Raw genomic sequence first — 27,339 nt, 5'->3', positions numbered from 1 at the left:
TTTTATGTTAAGAACATAAAAAAATAACTTATTTTCAATGACTGCACACGGTACACATAACTATTACATATGAGGTGTTCGGGTCTACTGGACCCGAGTGTATTTAATTGTAGGTGCTATGAAACTATGTACTCTTTCTGCACCTGCTATTCCCACACAAAGTTATAAAAGTGTTACATTTCAAGCACTTTCACCTGTTCTGATTGAGTTCTAAGAAATAAGCACCAATAATGATCAAAAATCTTGCTTAAATTTTTTTTAACCTTTTTTTATAAAAAACGAAAATGATCATATGATCATAAATGTGATCTCACAGGGGTAAATGGCAAATAAATGATGTATATATCATTGGTAATTGAGCTAAAGTAAACATCTGTTAAGTATTTGTACATGAATTGTTATGGCTGTATTGATTTAGAAAGCTTAATAATGTGGTGGCTCCACCAGACCCGGGAACATTGGCTGTGTAACAAAAGTATGAACACCACACAAGGGTTAAGGATAAGGATAGTTAGGGTTAACTTCAGGTTATTAATGTGATGCTGAACATGACATTTGCGAAGTTAAAAAAAAAAAAAACCTCGCTGTTTACTTTCATTTTAAAATGGGACTCGAACTGTGCTCGCCTGGGTGAACGTCCGGTGTTTGCCTCCTTATGAGCAACTTGGCGCTCCAATACTTTGTCACATTACTTTCCGTTTCTGCAGTCTTTTTAATTTGGAACAAAGGGAGAAAAAAAATCTGCTCTTGCTATAGCGTCACCGTTTATTTACAGAAAACGGTATTTCGGTCCCTCTGGACCTTCATCAAGAGTTGTTCCAAGGTGATGATATTTTCTAACGCACCTGCACAAAAGAATTGTTGCATGTGCAAGTTGTTCCTACGAAAAAAATTAAGTCTTTTTAATAAAATGTAATGTTAGATCAAGCCCCCCTCCCAACGCAAATACTTTTCGTACGGTCCCTTAAAAAAAAAAAAAAAAAGCCCCTTTTGTGTTTCTAGCGAAAGCCAACAAGTGAATGGATGAGAGCGGGATCTGAGCAGCCTGTGCCCCTTTACACAGTTGCAAAGTGAAGTGCATTAATAATGCTAACGGCGGGATGAATTAGCATTAGCGGCTTTAATGAGGGGTGGAGAGGGGGCCAAGGTGTCATGAATGTGAGTGGGGGGAGAAGAAAAGCTCTGTGCTCGTCTCTGATAAAGCTCTGACTCACTCTATCTCAGCCATTAGTCGTTTGCATGAAGCTGAAACGCACAAAGCAGTCTGCTAATGCACAGATAACCTAGGGGTCTCTCTCTCTCCGTTTCCTTCCTGCTCCCACTTCTGCATCCACTTTCCTCTTCTTGTTGCTCTGTTCTTGTCTCGACCCTCCCTTTCTTCCTCCACTCATCTCCCAGTGTTTCTCCTCCATTTCCACGTCTGTGGATAAAGCTTGAGATATTTTTATCTTAACCCTCATGTTGTCTTCCGATCAAATTTGACCCATTTTCAAAAGTTTCTACATTGAAAATATTGGGTTTCTTCCAAACAAATTGCCCGAAAATGACACGGATGGTTCCGTATACACGAAACAGGATGCGATTATCCATCAACATACTGTACGTTCCTCGGATCTTAACTATTAGTCAAAATAATTTATAATTTTGGGGGTTTTTTTAACAAAAAAATTAGGTATAGTATAATATAAATTAGGTTTATTGACCATTAATTCCAAAAAAGAAGTGATAGGTTACACTGTTAGACATTTCAAAGGGATTTTTTTATTATACAAATTTACAGTACCTAACCGTATATTCCTTTTACAGTCACACTTAATTACTGTAATTGTATATAAGGTTGGCTAGGAAGATGTAATACAGCATTGGGTGATCATTTTTCTACTTGATGCTTTATAAAGAGGCAGACCATAACAAGTGCATGGTCGACGGGAAGAACGGGTTTCCAGTCTCTCTCTAGTGGTGCGTAGATCTTAACTCCCCTTCATTAAGGCCAAGCTGGAAAACAGGAGCCACCCAAGATGGATGGCATGAAGATGTGGTCACTTCGTAGTAGTAAAATTCCACCAAGTCCACCTATTACATCTCACGGGCCATTAATGGTACACGATTAATTCTGAAAAACCTGAGGAAATTCATGAGGGTTTTATCACCTTACATCCGCTCGTAATCGCTTGTTGAAAATGCTTTGATCTGAAGTAATGGGCTAATAAAGTGCGGTTGAGTGTGTGAATGGAGAGTGGAGAAAGACAAAGACAGGCCTCGTAATACAGATTCAAAATTCATAGTTTCTCCAGTCTAGTTCTGATACATTTCTACGAAAGCCTGAGAGTATGAATACAATGGAGATAAATGGAATTTTGTCAGTGAAGCTCATACCATTTTATTGACTCTGTCCCAGTTACTCTGGATAATGTACAGCCCATGCACTCCCATCAGGACTGCTTCTTTGGCAGAAAGTAGTGCCACTGAAAACTGTTGACACCAAGGTCTGTAGATCAATCAGAGTCACTTGGAAAAGATGCTGCTAATAAAACATTCTCTGGTCATTTTTCAATGCTGTGAGTGCAACAAATTAATTTCCATTAAAGGAACACGCCGACTTATTGGGACTTTAGCTTATACACCGTATCCCCCAGAGTTAGATAAGTCCATACATACCCTTCTCATCTCCGTGCATGTTGTAACTCTGTCTGATGGCCCCCACCGGTAGCTTAGCCTAGCACAGATCCTGGAGTTAGCCGGCTCCAGCTAGCCTACTGCTCCCAATAAGTGACAAAATAACACCAACATGTTCCTATTTACATGTTGTGATTTGTATAGTCACAGCGTGTACAAATAACAAGGTCACATGAGACACAGCCGTCTTCTAACTGGGAACTATATTCTCAGAAAGGTGAAACACTGCTACTTCTGCTACTTGGGCGGAGTGATTTGCTTGCAGCACCTGAGAAGCACCGTGGTGAGGAGCAGAGAGTAGCAGCGCTTCGCCATTCTGAGAATATAGTTCCCAGTTTATATACGGTTAGAAGACGGTTATATACGGTTAGAAGACGGCTGTGTCTCATGTGACCTTGTTATTTGTACACGCTGTGACTATACAAATCACAACATGTAAATAGAGAAGAAAAACGGAACAGTTGGGTTTAGGAAAAGAAGAACGGGACAGGTGGGTTTAGGAAAAGAAGAAAGCAACAGTTGGGCTTAGGAAAAGAAGAAAGCAACAGTTGGGTTTAGGAAAAGAAGAACGGGACAGTTAGGTTTAGGAAACGTAACACGCGGGACACAAACCCCAGTCTCCTGGGTGAAAGTTCTGTGTTGTTTGACCCATCCACCACCCCAACCATCCTCCCTACGCGGAATTTTCGGGAATACTTTTTTTTTTTTAAAGTGACTGAGCTTCTAGAAAATGTGTATTGTATTCCGATGTACAATTAATAATATTTGATGTGATGTTTTATTTAGCAGAATTACACTGTGTTGTTCTATCCAATCCAATCCTGGAAGCGCCCCTGCATAGAAGCCCAAAGAAAACCACAAGAATCACGTGAATCAACACCAAACATGACCGTCAAAACACAGATTAACAAGTCGCTCTTTCTAAAATCCTTCCGTTTGAGTAGGATCTACACACACACACGGTGCACGGGATCACCTGTGCACACAGCAGTGTAAATCCGGCCTGCGCAGCCACAGATAAACCGCGTGCGACTCAGTGGACAGTTTAGAGGATCAGGAGCAGGAAAAGGTGCGCTTGCAGTTGTGCCCTTCCTCGCAGGACGGAGCGTGAAATGACTCATCTGAGAGAATGCGCTTAATCCATTTTAGACGGGTCTGCTGCAGCTGCACCAGATTGCACGATTGTACCTGTTACCTGCCCTGTAGCGTTCCCATCGAGTTATTGTCACATTGACGCAGGATTGACATATTGTGAGCAACATAAACGGGAAAAGAGGTCACGATGATGCAGTAGTATATGCTCACACACTCAAGCTCATAAAGAAGATTGTGATAACGTATAATTACATGCTATAGGGACACGTTTTATCTCACGAATTCTCTTTGTCTTACTGTAATCATATCTACTGGAAGAATCACACTTCCTGCTTCCTTGATAACTATGTGCCTTTATCTTGCATCGCTTTAGTTCTTTAGGAAAACTTATCTTATGGAGACTGTTGAGCACACAAAATTTTGTGGAAATATGATAAACCACATCTTATTTTCTCCTCATATCCCGCGTAGACTATAACACTCACACATACACATTCGTACAAATATTAAGTGGAGATGCGATACTCTTTATATTCATATTCGGATCTTTTCGAGGCACCATCACATCAGATAAATTGAGCATATCATCACTACTGTTTCCATCAACTGTACTCGCAGGGTTTCTTTTAATTGGGAACATACTTGTACCTGATGGGTAGATCATTACCAGCACCAGATATGTCTTTCATAGTGGGAACTTGCACCAACAATCATTTCATTGAGTCCCCATGAAGCTGTCGTAATAGGCCCCCAAAATAATATTTCTCGCCGCGCAGTTCAACTTGGATGATAGCACACTGACAGGGAGAGCAGAGTGCAGTACAGACACATCGCCTTTGGATTTGGCTGATAAACTGTCACACAGGCTGAAGCCGATGCGGTATTAGATGAGTGCGAGTCTGTCGGAGAAAAATAGAAAAAAAAAGGGGGCGGACGCTTTTTCAGATGAGTGCTTTTGCGTGACTCTTGACTCTTCGTTCCCCCATGTCAAGTTATAGAGGATTTATTTAGCTATTTCTTTCGTACTTCTATAAGACCAGAAAAAGAAAGTGACAGGCACTGACATAGGGGGAAATGTTTCAGGATGCTGAAATCAAACTAAACCATCTAGAACGCACTCTCAAATCCTGCAGAAAAATCTCCTTTGGCCAGACATCCTTCTCAGTTAAGGGAGCCAAGGCATGGAATGAGCCGCCCATTGAGCTAAAAGCAATACAAAAACATAAGCTTTTTAAAATCAAACTGAAGTTTTCAATTTATAATCAGACCTGTAGTGACTAATAGGGGTGGTGTGACATGGGGTGGGGGTGGGGGTTGGGGGATAAGTATGTAAATGTTAATGTAAATGGACTGTTTTTATATAGCGCTTTTCTAGACTTAACGACTACTCAAAGTGCTTTTACATAGTACAGGAACCATTCACCATTCACACACATTCAGACACTGTTGCCGATGCTGCCGTACAAGGTGCCACCTGCTCATCAGATAAACATTCACACAAACATTTACACTCCGATGCGCATATGTCTTTTTTTTTTTTTTTTATTTGGCAATGTTTCATATGTGTTATTTTATAACTGTTTAAAAGCCCTTCTAGGGATGGGTATTGGAAATTAGCTGTAGCTCTAAATGCTGTGATGCTATATATCAGAATTAGAGATGTTCTGATACCGAGTACTGGAGTGTACTGGAGTTTATGTACCGATCCGATACCACGTAATTTAGCCCTGAAGAAAATCTACTTTTAAAGTGGTTTAGTTGTGTTCTTTTTCTGTTACGACTGACTGTCAAACTGAATAATAAAAGAGCGTTCATTGTTTGTGCTTGTTCATGTTTCACAAAGAGTTTAACCTGAGCCAGGCCATACAACAAATATAGAAATCATATCACATCCATACAGGGATAGTAGTATACACAGCTGCTAAAACATAATAAAATATATGACACACTGGTATCGGATCAGTACTCGGTATCATGTTCAGGTATCGGAATCGGTATCGGGAAGCAAAAAATGGTATCGGACCATCTCTACTCCGAATCAGAAAGGGGTTTATTGCCACAGTAAGTTTGCCTTGGTGAATGAACGCATACATACACAGAAAAAGCATAAGAGAAAGGAGGCTGAATGGGTTGAGAGCAGAATAAAAAAACAATATATACTGTAGTATGTGCAATGGGCAGATATACTGTATAGCGTAGGATGAAGGTTAGATTTGAGATTTGTCGTTCAAACATCTATGTGGTAGCATCTGTCCCTATCAAATAAACCTGACATGAAAACCAAATGAGAATAAAATAAGTGAATTAATAATGTCCGAAAACTTTAATTGTCAAGGGAAACGCAGGGTTCTAACACAACAGGGACATTACGCCCCTAATGATGCACTCAGTCCTGCAGTGTTACTTCCCACCAGCACTCAGACTGTAAAACTGAAATTCTGCAGAGTGTTAGGCAGCTGACATGGTGTCATCATCGATATGGTTGCTGTGAAGCTGCGTTGACACCTGCACTAATCCATTGGACATGGAGCCAGGGGAAAGCAATCTAAGCACGGCCAGACAAGCTCCCTGTACTTATTTATTTTATCAAGGTGACGACACCGAAGCTGGAAAAAAAGTGATGAACTGCAAAATGCTTACGCATGGGAGGAGAGCAACGGGGGGGGGGGCGAATACGTGGAAACTTTGCCGTTCTTCCTCCTGAGTAGAGCATTCTCTGATCACGAAGAGGATTTGTATGATGTAAAACACTACAAGCACTCTTAATGAATATTGACACGGAGGCCACATAAAATCCTGTCAACAGTGTAATCAGTTCAATCTTAGCAGCAGGCAGCCGAAATCCTAAAAGCTTTTTTTTTCTTTTTAGCTGATTAGAGGGAGAACGCTCGTGATGTACCGGCAGACGCAAGCAACCGAGACAGAATAAACACACTGCAAATGAAATCAGGACATTCCTTGCCAGCAACGTGAGGTACGATTAGATTAAACCAATTTTAGATTTATAAGAAATATAGAAAACGGATTAACAAAAAAAATTTGATTTGTTTTTATGGCTCCTCCATGATTATTTTCAACCAAATATTGAGAGGACTCTCAGGTATATGAATGTTGGTTATTTTCCAATGGAAAATGCCTAAAAGCCAAGGCACATTTTTACACAAAATTAATACAAAAAAACAAACCTAAACAGACCTTAATACATTATTCCGATGAGTCCGATATACCTGTAAAATACTGTATCTGACTGTAAACACGCTCCATTCTTTATCAAACATTTCCCCCTATGTGAAGTCATTTATCTGTCAACGGCACATTAACCACCCGTCTGCGCCAGGATCGTCTCTGCTGATAATGGAAAAAGATTACGCACGTTCATTACCATTGCCATTAAAATTATCATTATCACGCACTTTAGCATAATAACAGCGTTGAGCTGATTCACTTCTCCAGCCTTCCCCCACCCCCACCCCCCCCCCCCCCGCCCCCCATTACTTGTGCGCGAATTACGACACAGGAGCTGCTTTTAGGGAGAAATAAAATAGCTTTTGTCAGTTTTTCTTTGAAGCTTCATGGGGATGTATATTTAATCCGACAAATAATACTCTGTGATCAATCACAAGAGCAAAACCATAAATAAGCTGCTTTTGGAGTGGCATTCACTGACCTAACAGTGCCGTGTTGGTCAATTTGTCTTGAATATTAGTCAAAACTAGAGGAATGTTTTCAAAAATGCATTTTTACAATAGCTTTTTTAGTATGAATAAGCTACATTTTATAATGATTTTGAACTATTTTTGTATTATAGTTTATATTATATATATATATATATATATATATATATATATATACATATATATACATATTATATGATATATTTTTATACACTCTACCTTTGTTTAAAGTCTGGTACCCCTTAGCCCAATACAAAGTGCAGCAGAGTAACTCACTGCGTTCTCAACACGATCTGGGACTTTGTCTCTCGTTAATGAAGTAATAACCAGGTGCAATGTGGGTACTACTGACGCTGACTGTGCTACCTTTAGAGCCGCAGGGAGACAATCAGTGTGATGGGAAAAAAAAATACCCTGATTACGGCAGGTGAGGAGGCTTGTTAACAGGATCACCTCGGAGGTCCAAAACCCAAATTACAAAAAGCCAGAAACAGACAAAGCAGAAACGACAGACTCAATAAAAAAAATCAAATAAGTAAGGAACGAAAGAGGGAGAATCCTAACAGTGGTTGCCCTTAAACAACAAATAATCCCCCCCCCCCCGGGGACGTGTCAGCCGGTGGTTTGTGCACACACGAGACAACTAATCCTTTTTCTAATTAACTCTTTTCCCATCTGTAAACAGGTGCCCTTTTCTCAGCTCTTAGCTCTTAGCTGCACAATCTCTGCACACAGGTAGGCTCACACTCGTACTGAAAAAAAAGTCACGCTTGAGGACTTCCTTACCTGTTTTTCTGTGACGTAAAGATATTTGCTCAGAGTCCTCCTTTCCGTGGCTACAGGAGAGTTTTTTTTTTTTTTTTGGTGGCTCGGCTCGTATCCTTAGGCTAAGGGTGTTCAACAACTGAACGCATGCCTCCTCTGAGGCTTCTTATAATGGCACACCCCTTCCCTCCTGGCTCAACCCTCCAGTCCCCCATCTCCCTCCCTTCCCCTGCATATCACCATTCACATCATCCTAGGGGAGGGCTAGAAAGAAGGGGTGGATTCCCCCTATTCTGTTACGCACAAACCCCCCGGACAGACACCCAACCCTGTGACCCGCGCTGACGTAGGAGGCATCGCCTACGCCACCGGTTCCCGTCTTCATTGAGCCAAGTAATGGGGCTCTAAAAATACGCATCATCCACCGTGGGATTGATGCAGAATTCCTATGTCTAAAAGGTGTCCGTGAAAGCCCACCACCCTCGACGCCAACCTGCTGCCAAGGTCAGGGAGACAATAGCGTATCCAATCGGATGTTTTTACCTTTCGAAATTCAAGTGAAGTTTTTTTTTTAAAAAGCAGCGGCACGGAGATGATCACCGGTCGATAGGGTTGTTTGTGCTGGGTCAGAGGAAAAAAAACAAGTCTCTTCTTTTTGTTTGTTTGGTGGTAATGGCGCACCTGAATAGGAGACTTTGTTCTTTCTTTTGTGAACGAAAGAATGAACAACGTAGAGAGCGTGGCTGAGTATTCAGACAGCCTGGGTCTGCAGACAGGAGGTTAGAATGAGTCATGCAGGAGATTTGGGGACAAAAAAAAAAAAAGACCTGTCCCAAGGTCCCGAGAGCTTTTCTCTGTAAGCTAGAACACATGTTGAATGTTCGGTTACGGTGATGATGTCAACCGGAAGAATAACAATGATGATGAAACAAACAGGATAGACAGCAACCTAATTAATATCTTAAAAAGGTGCCGTAGGGAGGATTGCAAAGATCCAGGACTTAGCCAAAACATTTGAACGTCGGCAACTTGAAGCCCAAAACGGTCTCCTAAGCCCCTCCCCACACACACAAGGGATAAATAATGTGTGTGCATGAGCAGTGATTGACACGCAGTTAGACCCCCCTGGCCTTGATTGGTGCATCTGAACAGGGAGCGGTGGATTTTTGCAAATCCCACTCCAGGCTGTAGGTGGTGCCAGAGGAGACATATTATTTTTTTTAAATGACCTGCTTCATGTAGTTCTACTGGAACATAGGGTCAGTTTCAGCAAATATGACAGAAAGTTAGTTTTATAAGGCTTACCTACTGCACCTTTAATAACAACAACATAACAAATGACAACATGAAAACAACGTGACAAAAGGGTTAGCTTGTATTGATGAACCTACGAAGAAGTATCCCGTGAAGGTGCAGCTCCTCTCTGCTTTACGAAGCTTTAGAGCCAGTTCCAGCTCATTGTTTAGCTGTCCGGCCCACAAACTTTACCGCTTTGGGTCCCTCTCACCACTCTCGTAGTGTTGTTTTTTAGCCGCAGCAGGCAGCTGTTCTCAGTGAAAAAGCTCTGAGGCTGATGTCACTGATTACTTTTGCAAGTATTTTTTCACAAGCCAAGGTATTGAACAATTTCAAATTTTGACCTGATAATGGGGCTAGATGAAATGTTGACTTTCGTCCCCGTGTGACAACAATGTAGACCGGGTAAACCCAGCCCGATCTGCCGGCGATTTGATTTCGCCCTGCAGCTCAGGCTGTAAATTTTTTCTATCCTGCTTCTGTTACAAATCTGCGGGGGACCAATCACAAACTGGCTCATCCACCTGGAGCGCTATTGGCGGGTTTAACACAATGGCGATAGAGAAGCGACGGCAAGCAGCTTTTTGTTTACATTCAACATGGCGGCCACTGAAGCGCAGCAACCCGTTGATGCCGCTGTCGCTGCTGTTTTAAAAGATTTTCTTAAAGTTTTCTCTGAAAAACGGAACAGAAACTTGCCCTGAAACAATTCCTAGAAAAGAAGGATGTGTTTGCCTTACTACCGACCGGCTTTGGTAAAAGCCTAATTTACCAGCTAGCCCCGCTGGTGGCCAAAAGAATGGTGCGTAGCTCAAACCCCGTTGTTGCGGTCGTGTCACCGTTGGTCGTGCTGATTGGTTGAAGGACTATCCAATTGCGTACAGTCATTTGAACTATGCCCGTTGATCCCGCCTCTTGTGCAGTAGAAAATACAGAGCAGACTCCCCAGACTGATGTTCACTCTTACCAGATTGAGCTTGGTCTGGTGATAGCCAGACTAACACCAATGTCAACATGGAGTTTTTTTTTTTTATAAAGTTACAAATGTCAACTTTCCTACGTAACATTCTTTTATGTAACGTTCTTAACACCTCTAAACACCCACACAGGTGATTTAAGTTATTGTGGCTGATTAGGCTCTGCTCAGGTTGAAGGTGCGTCAGAGCATAGATGGGAATTTATTAGGTCACAAATCTTTTCTACCAATAACAATGAGAAAGGTGTCATTTGTCCCGCCCTAACAGGGGCAACAAAGCTAACAAGAGGTTTAGGAAGATGTCAATCAATCAATTAATCAATCAATCAATCAATCAGTCTTTTTACACACCCACACAGTCCTAGGAAGAGGTCTAATCAGCTAGTTTAAATGAAAACACCTGTGTGGGTGTTCAGGGCCTTTGATTGACACCAAAAACGTTAGTATTTTAACCCAAACCACGACTTTTTACTAGTTTTGTTGCCTAAACCTAACCAAGTAACATTCATTTTGTTTAAATTCACAACAGAACTTCCAGAGCGTTAAAAAGTGACGCCAAGGGGGATCCAGACTCCAGATCGCGCAAACGTCGACCGTTACCACATGCTGCATCTATCATCATTTTTTGGTCCTTAAGTTACACTTCAAATTCAATTCCCTCCTCATCGCGAGCTGCCATTAGCTTTAGCTCTCAGTAAAGGTGTTGAATGCTGGCCCTGAACCTGTGTGTGTGTGTGTGTGTGTGTGTGTGTGTGTGAGGTCTGATAGTGATGGATGAATTGGGTACATAGACAGAGCCCTCGGCGCGGCAGAGATAAGGAGCCCAGAAGAACAAGCAGCTGTTGCGAGGCCTGTCTGTCATTGATATCGCCGTTATCCACTGGCTGTCCAGTGTACGTAAACACTTCCTCCGGTGGCCAAGAGGCAGTGATTACCTCCATGATGGAAAAGGTCAAAACATCACATTCAAACCTCGTGAATCCAGTTTTGGTATGGATAATATGTCCATTTTGCTGTAGATATCATGAGCGTTAAGCCGGTGAAATCCTATATTGTCTCAGAATTTGGGGTAATCGATCTAAAAATATATCAGACACTAGCAAGTATGTTTGTTTTCTCACGTATGACCTTTAGGTTTTGTCACAGATTGCTCTTTTGTAACTGTTGTTGACGTTTCTGTCATTTATGACGTGGAAAATAAACCCAAGTATCAATTTTGAAGGGAGAATATTATTATTTCCACAGATAATCTTAAACCTAGTTCTGGCATGGAGTAGAGCCCCAGCCATATCAGTGTTGAGAAAAAAAAAACGGTGTTGTCTAAGACTGAAGCTTTCATCATTCACTAATTCTCCACGAGGATTACAAACGCAAATAAACCTTCTATAGAAATGTGTAATTGGTTTCCAAACAGCATTGAAGCTGTAGAGGGTTCATAATACAGATGTATGGGTTTGTTTATCAATGGAAACATGATCAATAATTATTCTTATCAGCATTTCAATCTATTCTCCCTTTACCATGAATCAAAGAATGATGAATAAAATGCTTTAAAAAAGGTCCAATGTGCAGGAACTTCTACCATCTAGCGTTGAGATCATATATGGCAATCAACTCTCTCGCGCCACGCATCAAAGTAGGTAGCGTTCAAAGTAGGTATTACAGCTACGGTAGCCTTCACGCTTCAAAAAGCCGGTCTCTTGCTCTTTTCAATATCCTTTTTAGACTCCTGTTCCTGAAATTTGGATTTTGAATACGTGTGGTCCTCCATGTTTTCGGGGCCGGGAAGCTACGATACCCATTTATCATATGAGTTTATCATGTGACAGCAAAAACGCAAAAGGCAGAGCATTTTGTCCTGTATGTCCCTTACCAGGCTACCGTATTTCAAGATGGCGCATGAATATGGAGCGTCTACCCCCCAGTTCATGCGAATGCACATGTAAAATTTCAACCCAAAAGGAATACTTTGAATTGATGGTGGTGGTAAATATTCACGGAAAAAGGACAAGTTTGTGAACGGGCAACACAGATTTTGATAATGAACAACTAAACACGCGTTACATACTGGACCTTTAATGAGAAAGAAACAACACCTTTTATTAGGGTGTTGCAAAGGTGTTTTATATGCACCATTTTATTATTTTTTTTTAATCAGAAAGAATGATAGCCGACATAAAAGCAGAACTTATTATGCAATCAGTATAAATGTATTATCTGTCCCAAGACAGTTGCCTATAATGAAGTCGATTTGCCAATAAAGAGACATAAGCACTTAGCAGTATTTTCCTAAAGTTGCACATATATACCACTTTCTTTTGGGTTTAATGGCTCCGACACCAAGTTATACTTTGACTTCCTACACAAACAACAATTTAGGAGATATCTTTAGAGCCCAAAGTGGTTCCAAGGATGAAAAAAAAAAAAAAAAGCGCTAAGTGATCTGGCTGGTGGGCTCCCTGCCAAAACTGACCGTTATTCGGATCACATCCGCCGTTCATGTTGAAGTCCTCGACTCCTCTCCATCTCATGCAGCTGATGTGTTTTACCGTCCTCCTCCACAATGAAACCCAATGATGTGAAACCAGAAGAGAGGGGTGGTGGTGGTGGTGGTGGTGGTGGTGGTTTGGGGGGGGGGGGTTTCTCTGCCGAGGTTTATGGCAGCGCTGGGCTTTTCACCTGTCAAGGCACAAGTGACTGTTATTAACAGCAGGGCCGAAAATGAATTTCCCTCAGGAAAAAAGAATTGCATTTCCATCCCAAAAGCCGCTTACATTTTTATTTATTTTTTGCATCGGAGAAGAATTACGCCTCTGCTCGGAAAAAACCTGCAGTGTGAACTGAAAAAAAAAAACTTTACAAAAGTTTTATTTCAGAGCGTAAGCATTCGGTGAGACATACAGCAGTATTTCATGTGTTTGTATATAATCGATGGCATTTCACAACTCCCTTCAGATATTTCATTTTCATTGCCAGCTGCGGTTACAAAGGGGCACCTGAAAGCAGAAAAGCATATTTCTTTCTCACAGAAATAATGTAATGTAAGGACACGGGGTTTACACAACAAAGACACGAGGATGCGGGCAGACAATGTGACAGTCTCTTCATTGAAAAGCTGGCTTACTGAGGAAGAAAATAATCATTCGTAAAAGAGTGACTGCTGTGAAATTGAGTACGGGATGCTGAGAAGATGTTTACTCTCTTTGTGTGGGGAGTGTGGGATAGACCTCAGGATTAAATGCAAGGGTTTTGACCTCAATCAAGGAAATAATTACTGTTGCCCCTCCTGTTGGTGGACTCCATAATTAGCAAGCAAAGCCCCCACAGATGCACAATTAGTCTGAAAACAGAGGTGATTAAAACTATAATTCTTATTGGACTTGTTAACATCTTTTTGGGGTGCCTGGAATGCTTTATTGGATTTGTCCGGAAATCCAATTCTGGCACCTTTGAGTGGTTTCCACGAAACATTTCCTAATAAATTCTCCAGGCAGAATGCACTCTATATATTATGCCCAATGTCTGCATCCAGATATCTGTCAAAGCAAGTGAAATAATAGAATAGAGGGCATTTGCTTCAAGATAAAAACAAGTCAAGTGTGACTGACTCAATCTTCTTTAGCTAATAAAGAGTATTCATGATTGGCATCACTGATAAAAGCTATGGATCACAAGCACTCACACAGGCACGCGGATGCAGGCACGCTCACCGCGCACACGCACACACACACACACACACACACACACACACACACACACACACACACACACACACACACACACACACACACTTCAAAGCTATTTTTCTTTCAGTGTGCTTCAGTGCAATGAATCACCATGTTTCCTATTATATTCTCTCTGAAGAACAAATACACACACACACACACACACACACACCAATGCTGTTATCTGTCATCACCACGGTTGCCGCTCCTCCACCAAAAAGCAGTCAATACTGATGCAGCACCCACTCATTTTGTGTGTGTGTGTGTGTGTACAGGTGTGCGTGTGTGTGTGTTTTGTTCAGGTCTTTTGTGATTAAATGGGACCACAGCAATGAGGGAGGTTTGGTGTTTTTGCACTTGCAGTGCTTTTTTTTGTCAAATTCAATGGCTTGATTACAAAGCTGTCCCAGCTCATAATAGAGGACATATTCAGGTAATCACTTTAGTAAGGCATTCTCAGCACTTCTATCTTTTTTTTTTTTTTATACAAAATGCTTGTCATAACTGAAAACTGAGGACCCACTGAAGCATAGATTTTAGTCTAATGTGTCCTGAACTGTGAATCTACCAAAATAGACTTTTTCTCTCTGAGCAAAGTAGCCTATATTTAATGTGCCTGCAGTAGCCTACACCTCTGACAAACATTGCAGCTGGAAAACTGCGTCGTTTAGCATTGTATTTTCTAGCTAATATCTATTTATTGTGTTAATTATATTGTCATCTCTTAATATAAATGTTTCAATGACTATTTTCATTCTGTCTGAAATCAATAGTCCGCTTCCATACCTTTAAAAAATCATTAACCCAGCTGACAGTTTGGTTGACGCTAGAATGGATGGTCCGGAGGGACAGGGGAATGCATGACCCGCCCTACTCTGCCTCTGATTGGCGGTTTGAACGATTCGAAATAAATATGAGCTACGGTTCTGCTACCAACCAATCATAACACACGGCTGAGTTTCCATAGCCAATGATAATGCACGTACAGTCAGAGCGGGGCGCTCTGAATTTTGTCAAGGAAGTCTGTGGCATTTGTGTTGTTCTGACAATTTAGCTATCTCAGTGGTTGATTAACAATAACTTATCCAAAGTCGTTGAATATGGTGCGAGACGGTTTGTCAATCAAGTAGCTAGCTAGATTGCAGATTAATTGCTGGTAATGTAAGCTGAAGTCTTGTGGGTAAGTTTTAAATCAAAATAACGCGAGCTCTTTTGAAGCTATCTAGCTAGAGCTTTGTGTGTCCCTTCCCTTTTTAACCAACGTTAACTTTAAGAATAACGTTAGTGTGGCTTAAAATACATTCACGGTGGCTACAGACAGCGCCATGTTAAACGTATTCAGTAACTGACTTTATATGGTCTCGAGGCCACTTCGAAAATGTAAGTCATTAACTAGCTACACAGTAACTTATGTCTGAGTATTGTCAAATAATTTCTAATTGTTAACTTCAACTTGAAAAAACAACAGGAAAGCGAAGTTATTTTAGGAGTAAATAACGTTAGCTGTAGCACATAATGTTACGTTAGTTGTGAAGTGTAGCTAATGTTAGCTTTGAGAATACCAGCTGCGTTAAATTAACGTTTGTCATCTGTAGCTTTAATTTTGCCGTAATTACGCAGCTAAGTTAAACTAAAAAAGCAGTCGGGTAAGGTGCTTTAACGTTCTCCAGCTAAACGTTTGTCAGATATTTCACGGTTAACGCCCGACTCGTTTAGCTAACGGTTTTGTACGTTAACGCTATGTGTAATTTATTATCATACTAACCTTAGTTATTTTATTTTTCTCAGCACTTGCATTAGTCTCCGTTCCCTGTGAGAGATGGAGGAGCTCTACACTTTAGAGAGGGAGGTAGGACGAGGCAGCTATGGTGTTGTCTTTGAGGGCCATATGGCCAAAACAGGACAGAGGGTGGCTATCAAGCGGCTGCCCTGCAGCAACCCGGAGTGCATTGAACTCTACCTGCAAGAGCTGTGGGCCATGAGAGCCACTGCCAAGAACCATGCCAATGTCATTGCACTCCACAGCTGCCTGCTGCAGACTGGGCCAAGGAGCCTGAAGCCCCTAAAACCAGGGAAACTGCCTCCACGTCTAGTTGAGAGCGTGCTGAAAGGCACTATAGTCGGAGCAGCACAAAGTCAGGAAAGGAATGACGCCCAGCGGGGGACCAACTCTGTCTCAAGACTTCAGGACAGGACCAACACTGTTCAGGCCAAGCACCCACTCCAGTACAAGACTAAATCAAATGCATGTGATTCTACAACCCCACAAAGGCCTCAACACCGAGCCAGGAAGAGACCGGCCCAGACGGAGGAAGAGCAGCCGGGACCCCTGCGTTGCTTGGCCCTGTGGCTTGTGATGGAGTACTGTGATGGGGGCGACTTGAATCAGTATCTGCTCTCCAGGCCGCCCGACTCCCAGCGTAACCACAGCGTGGTGCGACAGCTCTGCAGTGCTCTGGCCTTCCTGCATAGTCTGGGGATCACCCACCGAGACCTGAAGCCTGACAATGTGCTGGTCTGTGTGACACCAAGAGGCCCCGTTGTCAAGGTAGGTAGATTGTTATGCCGTGACAAAGGTTACGCCAGATCAAGTGGCATTCTCCTAGAGCAGAGGTGACCTAAGGGCCACTCTGGAAATGAGAATCACAATGAGGGCCAGACATGTATAGTTTACTGACCATGTTTTTATTTAACTGAAAATGTTAAATATCTTTGGCTTGTTGTTTCATGTTTCATATGGCTTTCTCCCATACAGTTTGGTTGACATAGAACCCTAAAAAAAGTCAGCAAAAAAGTTTCTTAGCCATCACAGAATTTGGCAAATCATGATTTTTTTTTTTTTTGGGGGGGGGCGTTTCCGCCCTTATTTGACAGGACAGCTAGGTGAGAAAGGGGAGAGAGATAGAGGGGGAAGAGACGCAGGAAATCGTCACAGGTTAGACTCGAACCCTGGACCTCTGCGTCGAGGCACAAACCTTCAAGGACATGTGCGCCTGCTCCACCCACTGATCCAACCCAGCCACCAAAAATTAAATTTTTTAAAAGCAGCCTCCCACACAGCTGACTCACAACAACCTGTTACACAGCCTGAATATTGTTGTGGAAATTTCTGAGGCTCAAAGTCAGCAAATCTGTCAAAATCTGACTTTTTTGTTGTTGTGGTGCACAACTAAGTCGGGCCAAAATCTGTGGTGAACCTAAATTCATATGCGGGCTGGATAAAATTTTGCGAGGGGCCGGGGTTTGGCCCCTGGTGCTTGAGTTTTAGACACTTGTCCGAGAGTAAGTACACAACTTTTTGGAAAACACTGTTCAAATTTGAAAGCTTCGTAGTAATTGTTTTTCTTTTTGCCTTCAGACAGTGTTTGGTTTTCACTGTAGCAGTAAACTTGAGACATAATAAACAATATAACAAAAAGCAACATGAAAGAATTATTGAAAAAAAAAATAAAAAAATGCTGTCCTTGCCCCGGTGTACCAAAACAATTGAAATAAAAAATACTAAACATTTTTATCAGGTGCATGTCAGGAGTTATAGAACGTTGCCACAGGTGCTTTAAAGGGCTAAATGACATACAAATACACCATGTATATCTACCCTCCCAAGCCTTTATCTTGGACATCCTACTGAGGGCTTATGAAGGCCGACATGCATTTATGTATTTTTTTTTTTTTTAATATGAATTATCGCTCTAAATACAGGGGGAGTCTCCAGTCCACAAGTGCCTTAACTTGAAATTTTATATTGAAATCATAACATGAGGCCCATTTTTTTTTTCCTGTTCAAGTGGAATTTTGGGGATGGTGCACATACAGTAGTCAATTAATTTGGTCCATAAACTAAGAGCTGGAAACCAAGTGGGTGTGGGGGTGGGTGGGTGGAAGTGTGTGGATTTGTGTCAAAATGTGTGTTGGTGTGTGTTTGGGTTTGTGTGTCAAAAATGTGGTGTAGAAGAATATTGATTCCAGTTGGAAATGTATTCTGTTTGAAGTATGAAATTACACAGTATGCTGATATATGTATTGCTTCTTGATGGAAATAATAATAAAAAATAAATAAAATAGTAAAAAATTAATTTAAAAAAAAGCATGTTTACATATTCAAATGTGGTGTTTTGTTAGACCGACAGTCCAAAATCCAAATAAATTCAGTTTACTATCATAAAAGACAAAGAAAACCTGCAAATATTCATATTTGAGGAGCTGGAACAATTAGCATTTTTACTTAAAATGATTAAAGTGCTGATCAAAAATAGTGATTGATTCTGTTGATGGACTAATCGATAAATCACTGACCGTTTCAGGTCTACTGAGTTAACATCCACTTAATGCAATGTAATGTGCTTCCTAGCCCTCCTCTACAAATCTCTACATGGCTTTTTTACAAAGGGGGAAAGTAAAGCATTGGGTATCAGGACATTACTATTTTACTCTTTTAGAGCCTAGAGATTTTAGAGACAGAAAAGGTTCTAGAGTCGTACATTAGTGAAAAAAGGGCTTGCACACTGTACTTCTTATTCAATGAGTCTGCCTGTCGTACCTGTAGGTGGCAGACTTCGGTCTGAGCAAGATGAGTGAAGGTCTGCTGGATGGGGATCTGACCAGGCAGCACTTCTCCTCCACCTGTGGCTCTGACTTCTACATGGCTCCAGAGGTGTGGGGGGGGCTGATCTACTCGGCCCAGGCGGACATCTTCTCCCTGGGCGTGATGTTCTGGGCGGTCCTGGAGAGAATCACCTTTCTGGAGGAAGGGGCCCCGCAAGAACAACTGGGTAAGTGTACAGTGGCGAGTCAACCAAAAAAACACTACAGAGAAAGAGATTGAGCTGAACTGTTGGGTCTCTGTAAATTATAGAGTGTGGCCTAGGCCTACTCTATCTGTAAAGTGTCCTGAGAGAACTCCAGTGATGATTTGACACTATATAAACTGAGTTGAGAGAGAGATTGAGAATACCTGATGCCTCCTTTTCTCAAAGAAAACCGTATGAGCAACCAAAGCAACGCGCCAACTGGACCAGAGCAGTGCAGAGAGATTTTCACTACACATCAACATGTAAATATGTGACGGAGAGGAGGAAGAGTTACGACCAAAAAAGTCACTAATTTTCCTATGTCCATGCATTGCTACCTCTAATGCTCTTTTTAAAAAAATTATTCCGTGGTGTTGTAGTTCTTTCTTTCGCTAGTCCAAATATAATTTGGCTGTATTACGACTACAAATGAGCCCAACGTGCAACTTGTGTTGCAGCCAATCAGCTTTCGTTTTATCGGCGCGAGTCTCTTTTGGATTGCACCACAGGCATAAAACGGATTATACTCTTGAAGTGCAAGTTTAGCCATACTTGGCTTGCAAAAAAACTCTAAAATGTGACTTAGTGAAACCTGCAGAAACTGATACAGATTAAGTCCGTATCCTCGTGTATATGGCACAGTGTTAACATGCTGGGTAACCCATCAGCACAGGCATGTCATGTTGTATTCCCCCCCCCAGCAGTGGGAGCACTCGCAGGTTGAGGTGAAAAGGTCGAGTGTGTGGTCCGGCAGGTTGATGATGCATCACGCTGAACCGAGTTTGACTTAATTAACTGGCACATATTAAAAATGTCACATACTATACATCATACATTCATCCACCCTGGATGGCACAGTCATAAATGTAAATGGCAAAGTGATGGATGATTTATGCTATGTACATTTGGATATGGATTATAGTAGCTCTACTTCTTCTAATACAAGCAGACAGTGTAATTAAGCCTTTCCTGCTCCAAACGTGCTGTTGTTGGAAGCACTTGAGATACCGGTTTCCTTCATGTTAATTTAATATTTTCTTCATCTTCTTACCCACCTTTTGGGTAAGAGATGCACCGATTGCAGTTTTCATGGCCGATTCTGACCTGCAGATTTTTCTTCTATCCTATAATTAACATTATACACAAACAAATAAAATGTTACGTTCATAATAAAACACTGACTATAGAAAAAAAAAAAAAATCTTTAGCCAATCGTATATATTTGAAGTGAAAAAAAAAAATCTACAAAGAGGAGAGACCATACAAAGTATTTACATATTTACAAGCTATAGAAACGCCCTAATCCAGAGAGAAAGCGTGAGAGAGAGACGCTCAAACAAATTATATCCATATTCAGGAGAAATCGGAGAACAGCATTCAGACTTTAATGTCCTATTTTTGTCAGAACCCCCGTGTGGCCATAGGATGACGAAGCTTCTTAATGGACACAGGGGCCCGGTTCCGCTCTGCGCTCCGCTGTCAGAGAGTAATGAAATGGCCGTTATACAGATGTCTCATTTTATTCACAAAAAATAAAAAAATTGGCCGGAGCTGATTTGAAGGTAGGGAGATATGAACCATTATCCCCAGGTTTAGTGTCTGAGAACCTCCCTGAGTCATTGATACTCCATTAGGCTGAATGAAATGGTTCCAATTGGAGGGAGGGGAGGGGGTTGTGGGGGCTCTGCTAAATTCCATTTAGCAGCCCTGATCGCAATCCTCTTTTGTCAGTGAGGAAATGGGGAGAGGCAGCTGGAGGCTTTTCACAGACCGATAAAATGGTCCATTATTTTACTTTATCCTCTCTCAAGAACCACACACCCACACAGTTATTTGGCTAGGCAGGGGAGCGGAGAGAGCATAGTCAAGGAGCGAGACACATCCTCTAGTGTTTGTCCTTCTTGAAGCCCAGCGCCGGTTGACTTTTTGCTCAGTCGGGTTGGGAAATCGTTGCTGGTAGGCCCGTAACAATAATTACAAGACAGGTTTTTTTTTCCCTGCATAGAGGAAGGTTTTAGCCAGCCCCACAGGAAAGTCCCCAGCACCAAAATGACAAGAATTGAGAATAAAAGTAGCAATTCCAATCCTCTCTAAATGTGTTTTAAGAGCCATTTACCAAAACAACCTATTGAACTAGCAGAACATAAACTTGAATATGAGAGCTAATTAACGAGCTAATCTTTTATCTCCAGAGTCCGGCTGTACCGGACTCTCTCGGTGATTTTATTTAAATGTTAAATTTTTCTGTTAATTAGGGTTTTAGTCATTCTGAGCCAGGAAAAACCCTGCATGATTGTCTAATTGTAATGTTTTTTACGTAATTGCGGTTTCTGTGTTTAACTAAAATGAATTGCTAACATTAGCTAAGATCCAAAGAGTCATGACAGTTGATGGTAATTGTTGATTTTGTTTAGATGTGCCAAATTGTGATTATAGAAGTATTTATTGGTCGGACTGTTGAGCTAAAGCTATGCTAGTTTTTGGCACTTAAACCCTATACACGTAGACTGGGTAAACCCAGCCCGATCTGCCGGCGATTTGATTTCTCCTTGCAGCTCAGGCTGGAAACCTGTACCTTTTTATCTATCCTGCTTCCGTTACAATTTTGCAGGGACCAATCACAAACTGGCTTATCCACCTGGCGCGCTATTGCCGTGTTTAACATGACGATAGAGAAGCGACCAAGCAGCTTCTTGTTGACATTCAACATGGCGGCCACCGGAGCGCAGCAACCTGTTGCTGTCGCTGCTACGCCACCCGGATCGTCAGTCTGATTGGTTGAAGGACTATCCAATTGCGTACAGAGTCATTTCAACTATTCCCGTTGATCACGCCTGTTGTGCAGTAGAAAATACAGAGCAGACTCCCCAGACTAATGTTCACTAAAGAAAGCAATCTATCCATGATTTTGATGGCGAGTGGAGTCATGTGGGGTAGGCTTTTCGGTAGGGATGCACCGAAATGAAAATTCTTGGCCGAAACACCGAAAGAAATTATGCCAATTATTAGTACCATTGCATTTATGGCTATGACTGTGTACCAACTTTACTAAAATTAAGGCATTGCAATTGTATAAATTAATATTAAAGTTTCAAAGAATAAATCAATTACAAATTATGCAAATATTTATTTAGCACATTGCAACAATGCACAGTATAAAATAAAATTTAAACTTACATTTTTAACTTGACCACACTCATGTGATATAAAATAAATATTAAATAATAATGTACAGGCCTACTGGCCTGCAGAAAGGTTTTAAAATTAAATGTTCTATCATAAAAAAACAAATTGCATTTAGGTCAAGTGCATTTTAAATTTTTCTCTGTACTACTACAAGAAAGTGCATTCAGAACAAGTGCAACTGCTTAAAGATACAACAATATTTTCTCTGTAGGCCTTCAACATAATAGTGCATCAAAACAAAGACTGCCATAGCCCATATGTTAACTGTAGAACTTTAACAACAACAAATGCACCAGGAATTGCTCAACTGCAGATGTGCAAAGTGGATAATAAATATTTAAACACTAGACAAGCCCATTCTACTTCTTACATGCTGTCTCAGCTAGCGGTTAGCCAAATTAGCTGTTAGCTAAACTAACGTTAGCTTAACTGTGGAGGCTGACGGCAGACCGCTACAATCAGCTAGCGTTTAGCCAAATTAACCGCTAGCCTCCACCGGGAAGCTAACGTTAGTTTAGCTAATGGCAACCCGCTATTATCACCTAGCGGTCCCCCGAATTAGCTATTAGCTAAACTAACGTTAGCTGGAGGCTAGCGTGGGAACAGATTGGGTAGTGTCGTAAATCCTCGTACCACAGCGCAGAACGGATCGTGCAGGTGGAACGGATCGGGGTACTGACACACGTGCAGGACGCGATTTGTGTTTGCGTCATCACAACATTTCGGCCGTATTGTTTCGTTTTTTTTGGGTGGCCGAATATTCGGTGCTTCCCTACTTTTCGGAATAGGTGGATTTCGAGGGAGGTTTTAAAGCAACACCAAAGAACTCTTCCTCTTCGGTGCCCCGACAGGTTGGAAGCAGAACCCTTATGTCTCATTCAAACTACAGATCCGCTACCTGATCTGGCAAACTTGCATAAGTGCGGTTATAGCCAATAGAGGGCCGCAAAGCGAATGCAGAAGTGCCGTTCACCCTGTTTATTTTTTGAAACATTATTTTAAGGTACAAAAGAATCTTTGGTGTTGCTTTAAAGGTGGGTAGAGACTCTATGGTACGGATGGATAGTGGGAGGGAGTTCCAAAGGCTCCAAACCCCACAATTCATTTTGCTCCCAAAAAAAAAAGAAAACTACAAGAAACCATGATATTAGGTAACAATATGCATTTTAATTAGTTTCCCAGATAATCCTCTTTTAATTTATTTGGGTTGCAACTAATGGTTTTCTTCTACTCCTTCCTCTTCTCCTCCAATCTGCTCATTTCTTCAATTAATCATTTAGTCTAGAAAGTGTCAAATTAAGACAAAGAACCAATTCAAGGTACGGCTTAAAAGTTTTGTCTTTCTTAATTATTCTGATCCGCAGCCAAAACCCTGAATTATTAATGTCATAATCGTATGAAAGAAAGAAGAGGAAGCTCGTCTTAGTACAACTTCTGAGGTCTAATCAGCAAGATTGATTAAAAACGGTGTGCAGGCATTTTAAGGCCTGTTCTCCCGCTGCTAAGAGGTGCAACAACCAAAACAAACGTGCGGTTTACCAATTCCATGGTTCCATGAGCTCTGTTGGCAATTCCTAGAAATACGTCACACCAGTATGGCACTCGACTCCTTGTGTGGCCCACAGTCGCTGACACGAAGGGGCTCCCTGCTGCTTCTGTTGCTGCTATCAGCCGGGAACCTTAACCGCGTCTTCCCCGGTGTTTCCTCGTTTAGGTGCCTACGTGTGCAAGGGTCGCTCCGGCTGGCTGATGCCGCTGGGGGAAGCTTTGTGGGAGAACGCCGACCTCCAGCTGTGTATCCCGATGAAGTTTAAGAGGGCGCCCCCGCTGCCACCCCCGCCCGGCCCAGCCATGTGCGCCCTGCTTTTAGACATGCTCGCCTCAAACCCGGATGCTCGGCCCCCGGCAGACCAGCTGGAGGCCCGAGTGCGCTCTGCTCTGGAGGAGGACTCCCGCTGACCGAGTGCACTTAACAGACCATAATGGCTGTAACCATCCTCCAGCCCGCTACGTGGAAATATTGACAGTGGACCCCCTGACTGCAGCACTCCCTACATGTGTAAGCAATAGCCACTTTGCTGCCACAGGGAAGTGGGGATAGCAAATATGTATGATTATACGGGATTGCAGGTGCTTTTCGTGTCACTGAAACAGAAGCTCATTTTCTAAGCTGCGCAGGAAACCACATGAAGGGAAAATGGAAGGTCCGTACCGCAGACAAAACACGCAATGATATCCAAACAACTCCATATAAAGATCTAGTGGGACTCACTCAAGATGTATTTGATGGAAACGCCATGCTGTTGCTTGGGCCTTGAATGCTTGACATAGAAAATCAATTTTAGCGTGTATGTATGGCTGAAATGAAATGCTAGGGATTACCTGCTGCTACTGTGTTATGGGTCCATTATCTCAGCTTCATGTCGGGTGTTCATTTTGACTTGATTTGCAGACATTGAGCTTTTTAAGTGTTGAAAAATTTAGCTTACGTTGAAGAACTTTATCATCTTACCCAAATCTTTCCACCACACATTGGTGTAGCATAGATGTTACAGTTCACTGGGCTTCCATACGTCTTAAATATGTAAAGTGAGTGATCATACATAAACATTTGTAATATGTACAGTAGTTTTTTTTGTTTTTTGTTTTGTTGTGACACTTTTCAAGTCTTAATTGTTGTTAATACTCTGTCATCAGCAGGTGTCAATAAAACGCCATGGTGATTCTCAGGTCGTAGTTTGTGGTGTTCTTTCTCTAAATCAGTCGTAGTCTAAATAAGGTGCTGTACAGTCTCAAAATGTCTGATGGATTGGAGTCAACCTACAAAACTAAATTTAAATTTCCTTATTATTTTTGGAGTATTGCATACATGCATGACTTTGCCAGTTCTTTCTTGTTGTTGGTTACATAAAGTTGTAACAAAACGCTTAATGAAATTAACATGTTTGAAACCAACATGGTCACGATACTCCTTGTTCTATTTCTTGTTTTCCCCCCTTTTTAAATTAAAGATATTCATAAAACTACGTAAAAAATAAGAAAGCACTTATTCCTACATACATAGGTAAATAAGTATTTACATAGGTAGAAAAGAAGGGAATAAAAAGAAATGTATAAATTCAGCAACAAAAACACCCCTTTTTCAGGACACTGTATTTTAAAGATACTTTTGTAAAAATCAACAACTTTAGAGATCTTCATTGTAAAGGGTTTAAACAATGTTTGTGCAATGAACCATGAACAATTAATGAACACGCACCTATTCAATGGTTGAAAAGACAATAACAGCTTGCAGGCGGTAGGCAATGAAGGTCACCGTTAAAAGGAAATAAAAACACCAAAAGAAAGCGGCCCAGGGTCCCTGCTAATCTGCGTGAACGTGCCTTAGGCATGGTGCAAGGAGGCACGAGGACAGCAGATGTGGGCCAGGGCAATACATTGCAATGTCCCTACTCTGAGACTCCTAAGACAGCGCTCCAGGGAGACAGGAAGCACAGCTGATCGTCCTCGCAGTGGCAGACCACGCGTAACAACTCCTGCATGGGATCGGTACATCCGGATATCACACCTGCGGGACGGGTACAGGATGGCAACAACAACCGCAGGAACTGACCAGTCTGGTGCAGTACATGAGGAGGAGATGTACTGCAGTACTTAGTGGCCATGCCAGATACTTTTGATTTTGACCCCCCCACCCCCCATTTGTTCAGGGACACATTATTCCATGTCTGTTAGTTACATGTCTGTGAAAATTGTTCAGTTTGTCTCTCTTGTTAAATCTGCTAATGTTAATGCAAATATTTGCGTATGTTAAGTTTGCTTAAAATATAAAAGCAGTTGAAAGTGACAGGATGTTTCTTTTTTTTGCTGAGTATATACATACTATATACATACCCAAATGTGCCCATATAATGGTACTTCATCAATTCATAGGTCAGACTGATCTCATAAAGTGGCGTATGTATGATTTGCCAATTCGTACGCAGTTTTGGCATGTTGTGAAGACGCATAATCGCTTTTTAGCGTGTTTATCAATGCCGTTCGGCCGCCATTGACCTACATTACATGTGAATTTTCGCCGTAGCGAGTAGTATGAAAGGACGTAAGTTCACGGGAGGTTGGTTGGGGTGGTGGTGGATGGGTAAAACACAGGACTTTCACCCAGGAGAGCCGGGATCATGTCCCGCGCGTGGCGTTTTTCAATTGTTTATTTATTTTATTTTTTTAAGCCTTCCCCAGTGTTTTTCCTAAACTCAACCGTTTATAGTTTTCCTAAGCGTGTGACGTTAGTCACGTCGTTACTAAAGCCTTTCCCAATGTTCTTTTCCTAAACCCAACCTTTTTTTTTTTTAATTTTTACACGTGTGTGACGTTCTCGCGATAGTAGGGCACGTTCTCGCGATAACACGCGATGTTTACATCCGCTGTATACAACGCAGACATACACATGGATAGCTCGAAATGCTACAGATAACACGCCATTTGGCTTTAGGAAAGTGGCGTGGATGTTTACGCAAAGTCATGATGCCACGTTGCATACGTAGTTAACCATGTTCTCATAAAAAAATTTTAAACTACAAACTTCAAGCTTTACATGCACATTTAAATATGACGAACATTTTTTGTTTCTCCTTAAGCGTTTATTTTGAAATATTTTTTCCTCATTACTTCACTGGTCAGCTTTGAGTCAGTGACATTTTAGAATGTTACTTAACCCTTGTGTTGTCTTCACGTCAACCTTGAAAAGAAATTATGTTTTTGACTCTTTTTTTCACAGTTTTTGCTTTTTCCAACGTTTTAAATTGTAAAATTTTTCTTCTTTACATTTTCAGCGCTTATTTCTACGTCCCATATTTTCGGATATAAAACAAAAAATGTGAAACGGGTCAATTTGAGCCGAAGTCAACACAAGGGTTAAAAGTATAGAGGATTTTGAAAGTTGAGGCAAATAGTTTGGTGATATCTGCAGCGAAAACGAAGCGGGCTAGCAGCATGAGGCTCCCGTTGACGGACGACCACTAATGCGCCGTCCCCTCATGAACAGGAAATTAAAGCCAGGCATTAGGGCTGTTGCTGATCATATCCAGGCCGAGTCCACAGCATTTATTACTGGCCATCAGTCTTAGTCATTGACCGACCATATCTTAGATGACTAC

General features: G+C 41.6%; 2 protein-coding genes across 6 annotated transcripts in view; one reads left to right on the top strand and one right to left on the bottom strand.

Annotated features, from left to right (window-relative positions):
- The window catches only part of pnocb (prepronociceptin b), a 34,666-nt gene extending 18,585 nt beyond the window's left edge, over positions 1-16,081 (bottom strand). Inside the window, exons 1-3 of one of the 3 annotated variants that reach the window (XM_039781896.1) lie at positions 15,973-16,077; positions 13,257-13,322; positions 12,956-13,161 (exon numbers count right to left, since the gene is read on the bottom strand). The gene's annotated coding sequence lies outside the window, so the exon portion shown is untranslated. Of the gene's footprint in view, positions 1-8,231; positions 8,342-12,955; positions 13,162-13,256; positions 13,323-15,972 lie in introns of those variants that run through there. The other 2 variants (XM_039781897.1, XM_039781898.1) reach the window with 2 other exon arrangements.
- Positions 15,173-24,912, top strand: si:ch211-63o20.7 (uncharacterized protein LOC566836 homolog). Of its 3 annotated transcripts, none has more exons than XM_039781895.1 (4): positions 15,173-15,387; positions 15,996-16,755; positions 18,754-18,979; positions 19,184-19,336. In XM_039781895.1, the coding sequence occupies exons 2-4, from the start codon at positions 16,027-16,029 to the stop codon at positions 19,270-19,272; spliced, it is 1,044 nt and encodes a 347-aa protein (XP_039637829.1). In that variant the 5' UTR covers positions 15,173-15,387; positions 15,996-16,026; the 3' UTR covers positions 19,273-19,336. The 3 variants fall into 3 exon arrangements, with proteins under 3 accessions (XP_039637829.1, XP_039637827.1, XP_039637828.1); XM_039781893.1 differs by lacking the exon at positions 19,184-19,336 and adding an exon at positions 23,898-24,912 and having other exon boundaries at positions 15,175-15,387; XM_039781894.1 differs by lacking the exons at positions 15,173-15,387; positions 19,184-19,336 and adding exons at positions 15,480-15,587; positions 23,898-24,912.
- Positions 24,913-27,339: the final 2,427 nt, after the last annotated feature.

This window comes from Perca fluviatilis, chromosome 18 (assembly GCF_010015445.1).
Source record: "Perca fluviatilis chromosome 18, GENO_Pfluv_1.0, whole genome shotgun sequence".
NCBI classification, from domain to species: Eukaryota; Metazoa; Chordata; class Actinopteri; order Perciformes; family Percidae; genus Perca; species Perca fluviatilis.
The sequence above is the reverse complement of the archived record's forward strand: the minus strand, read 5'-3'. Positions and strand labels throughout refer to the sequence as shown.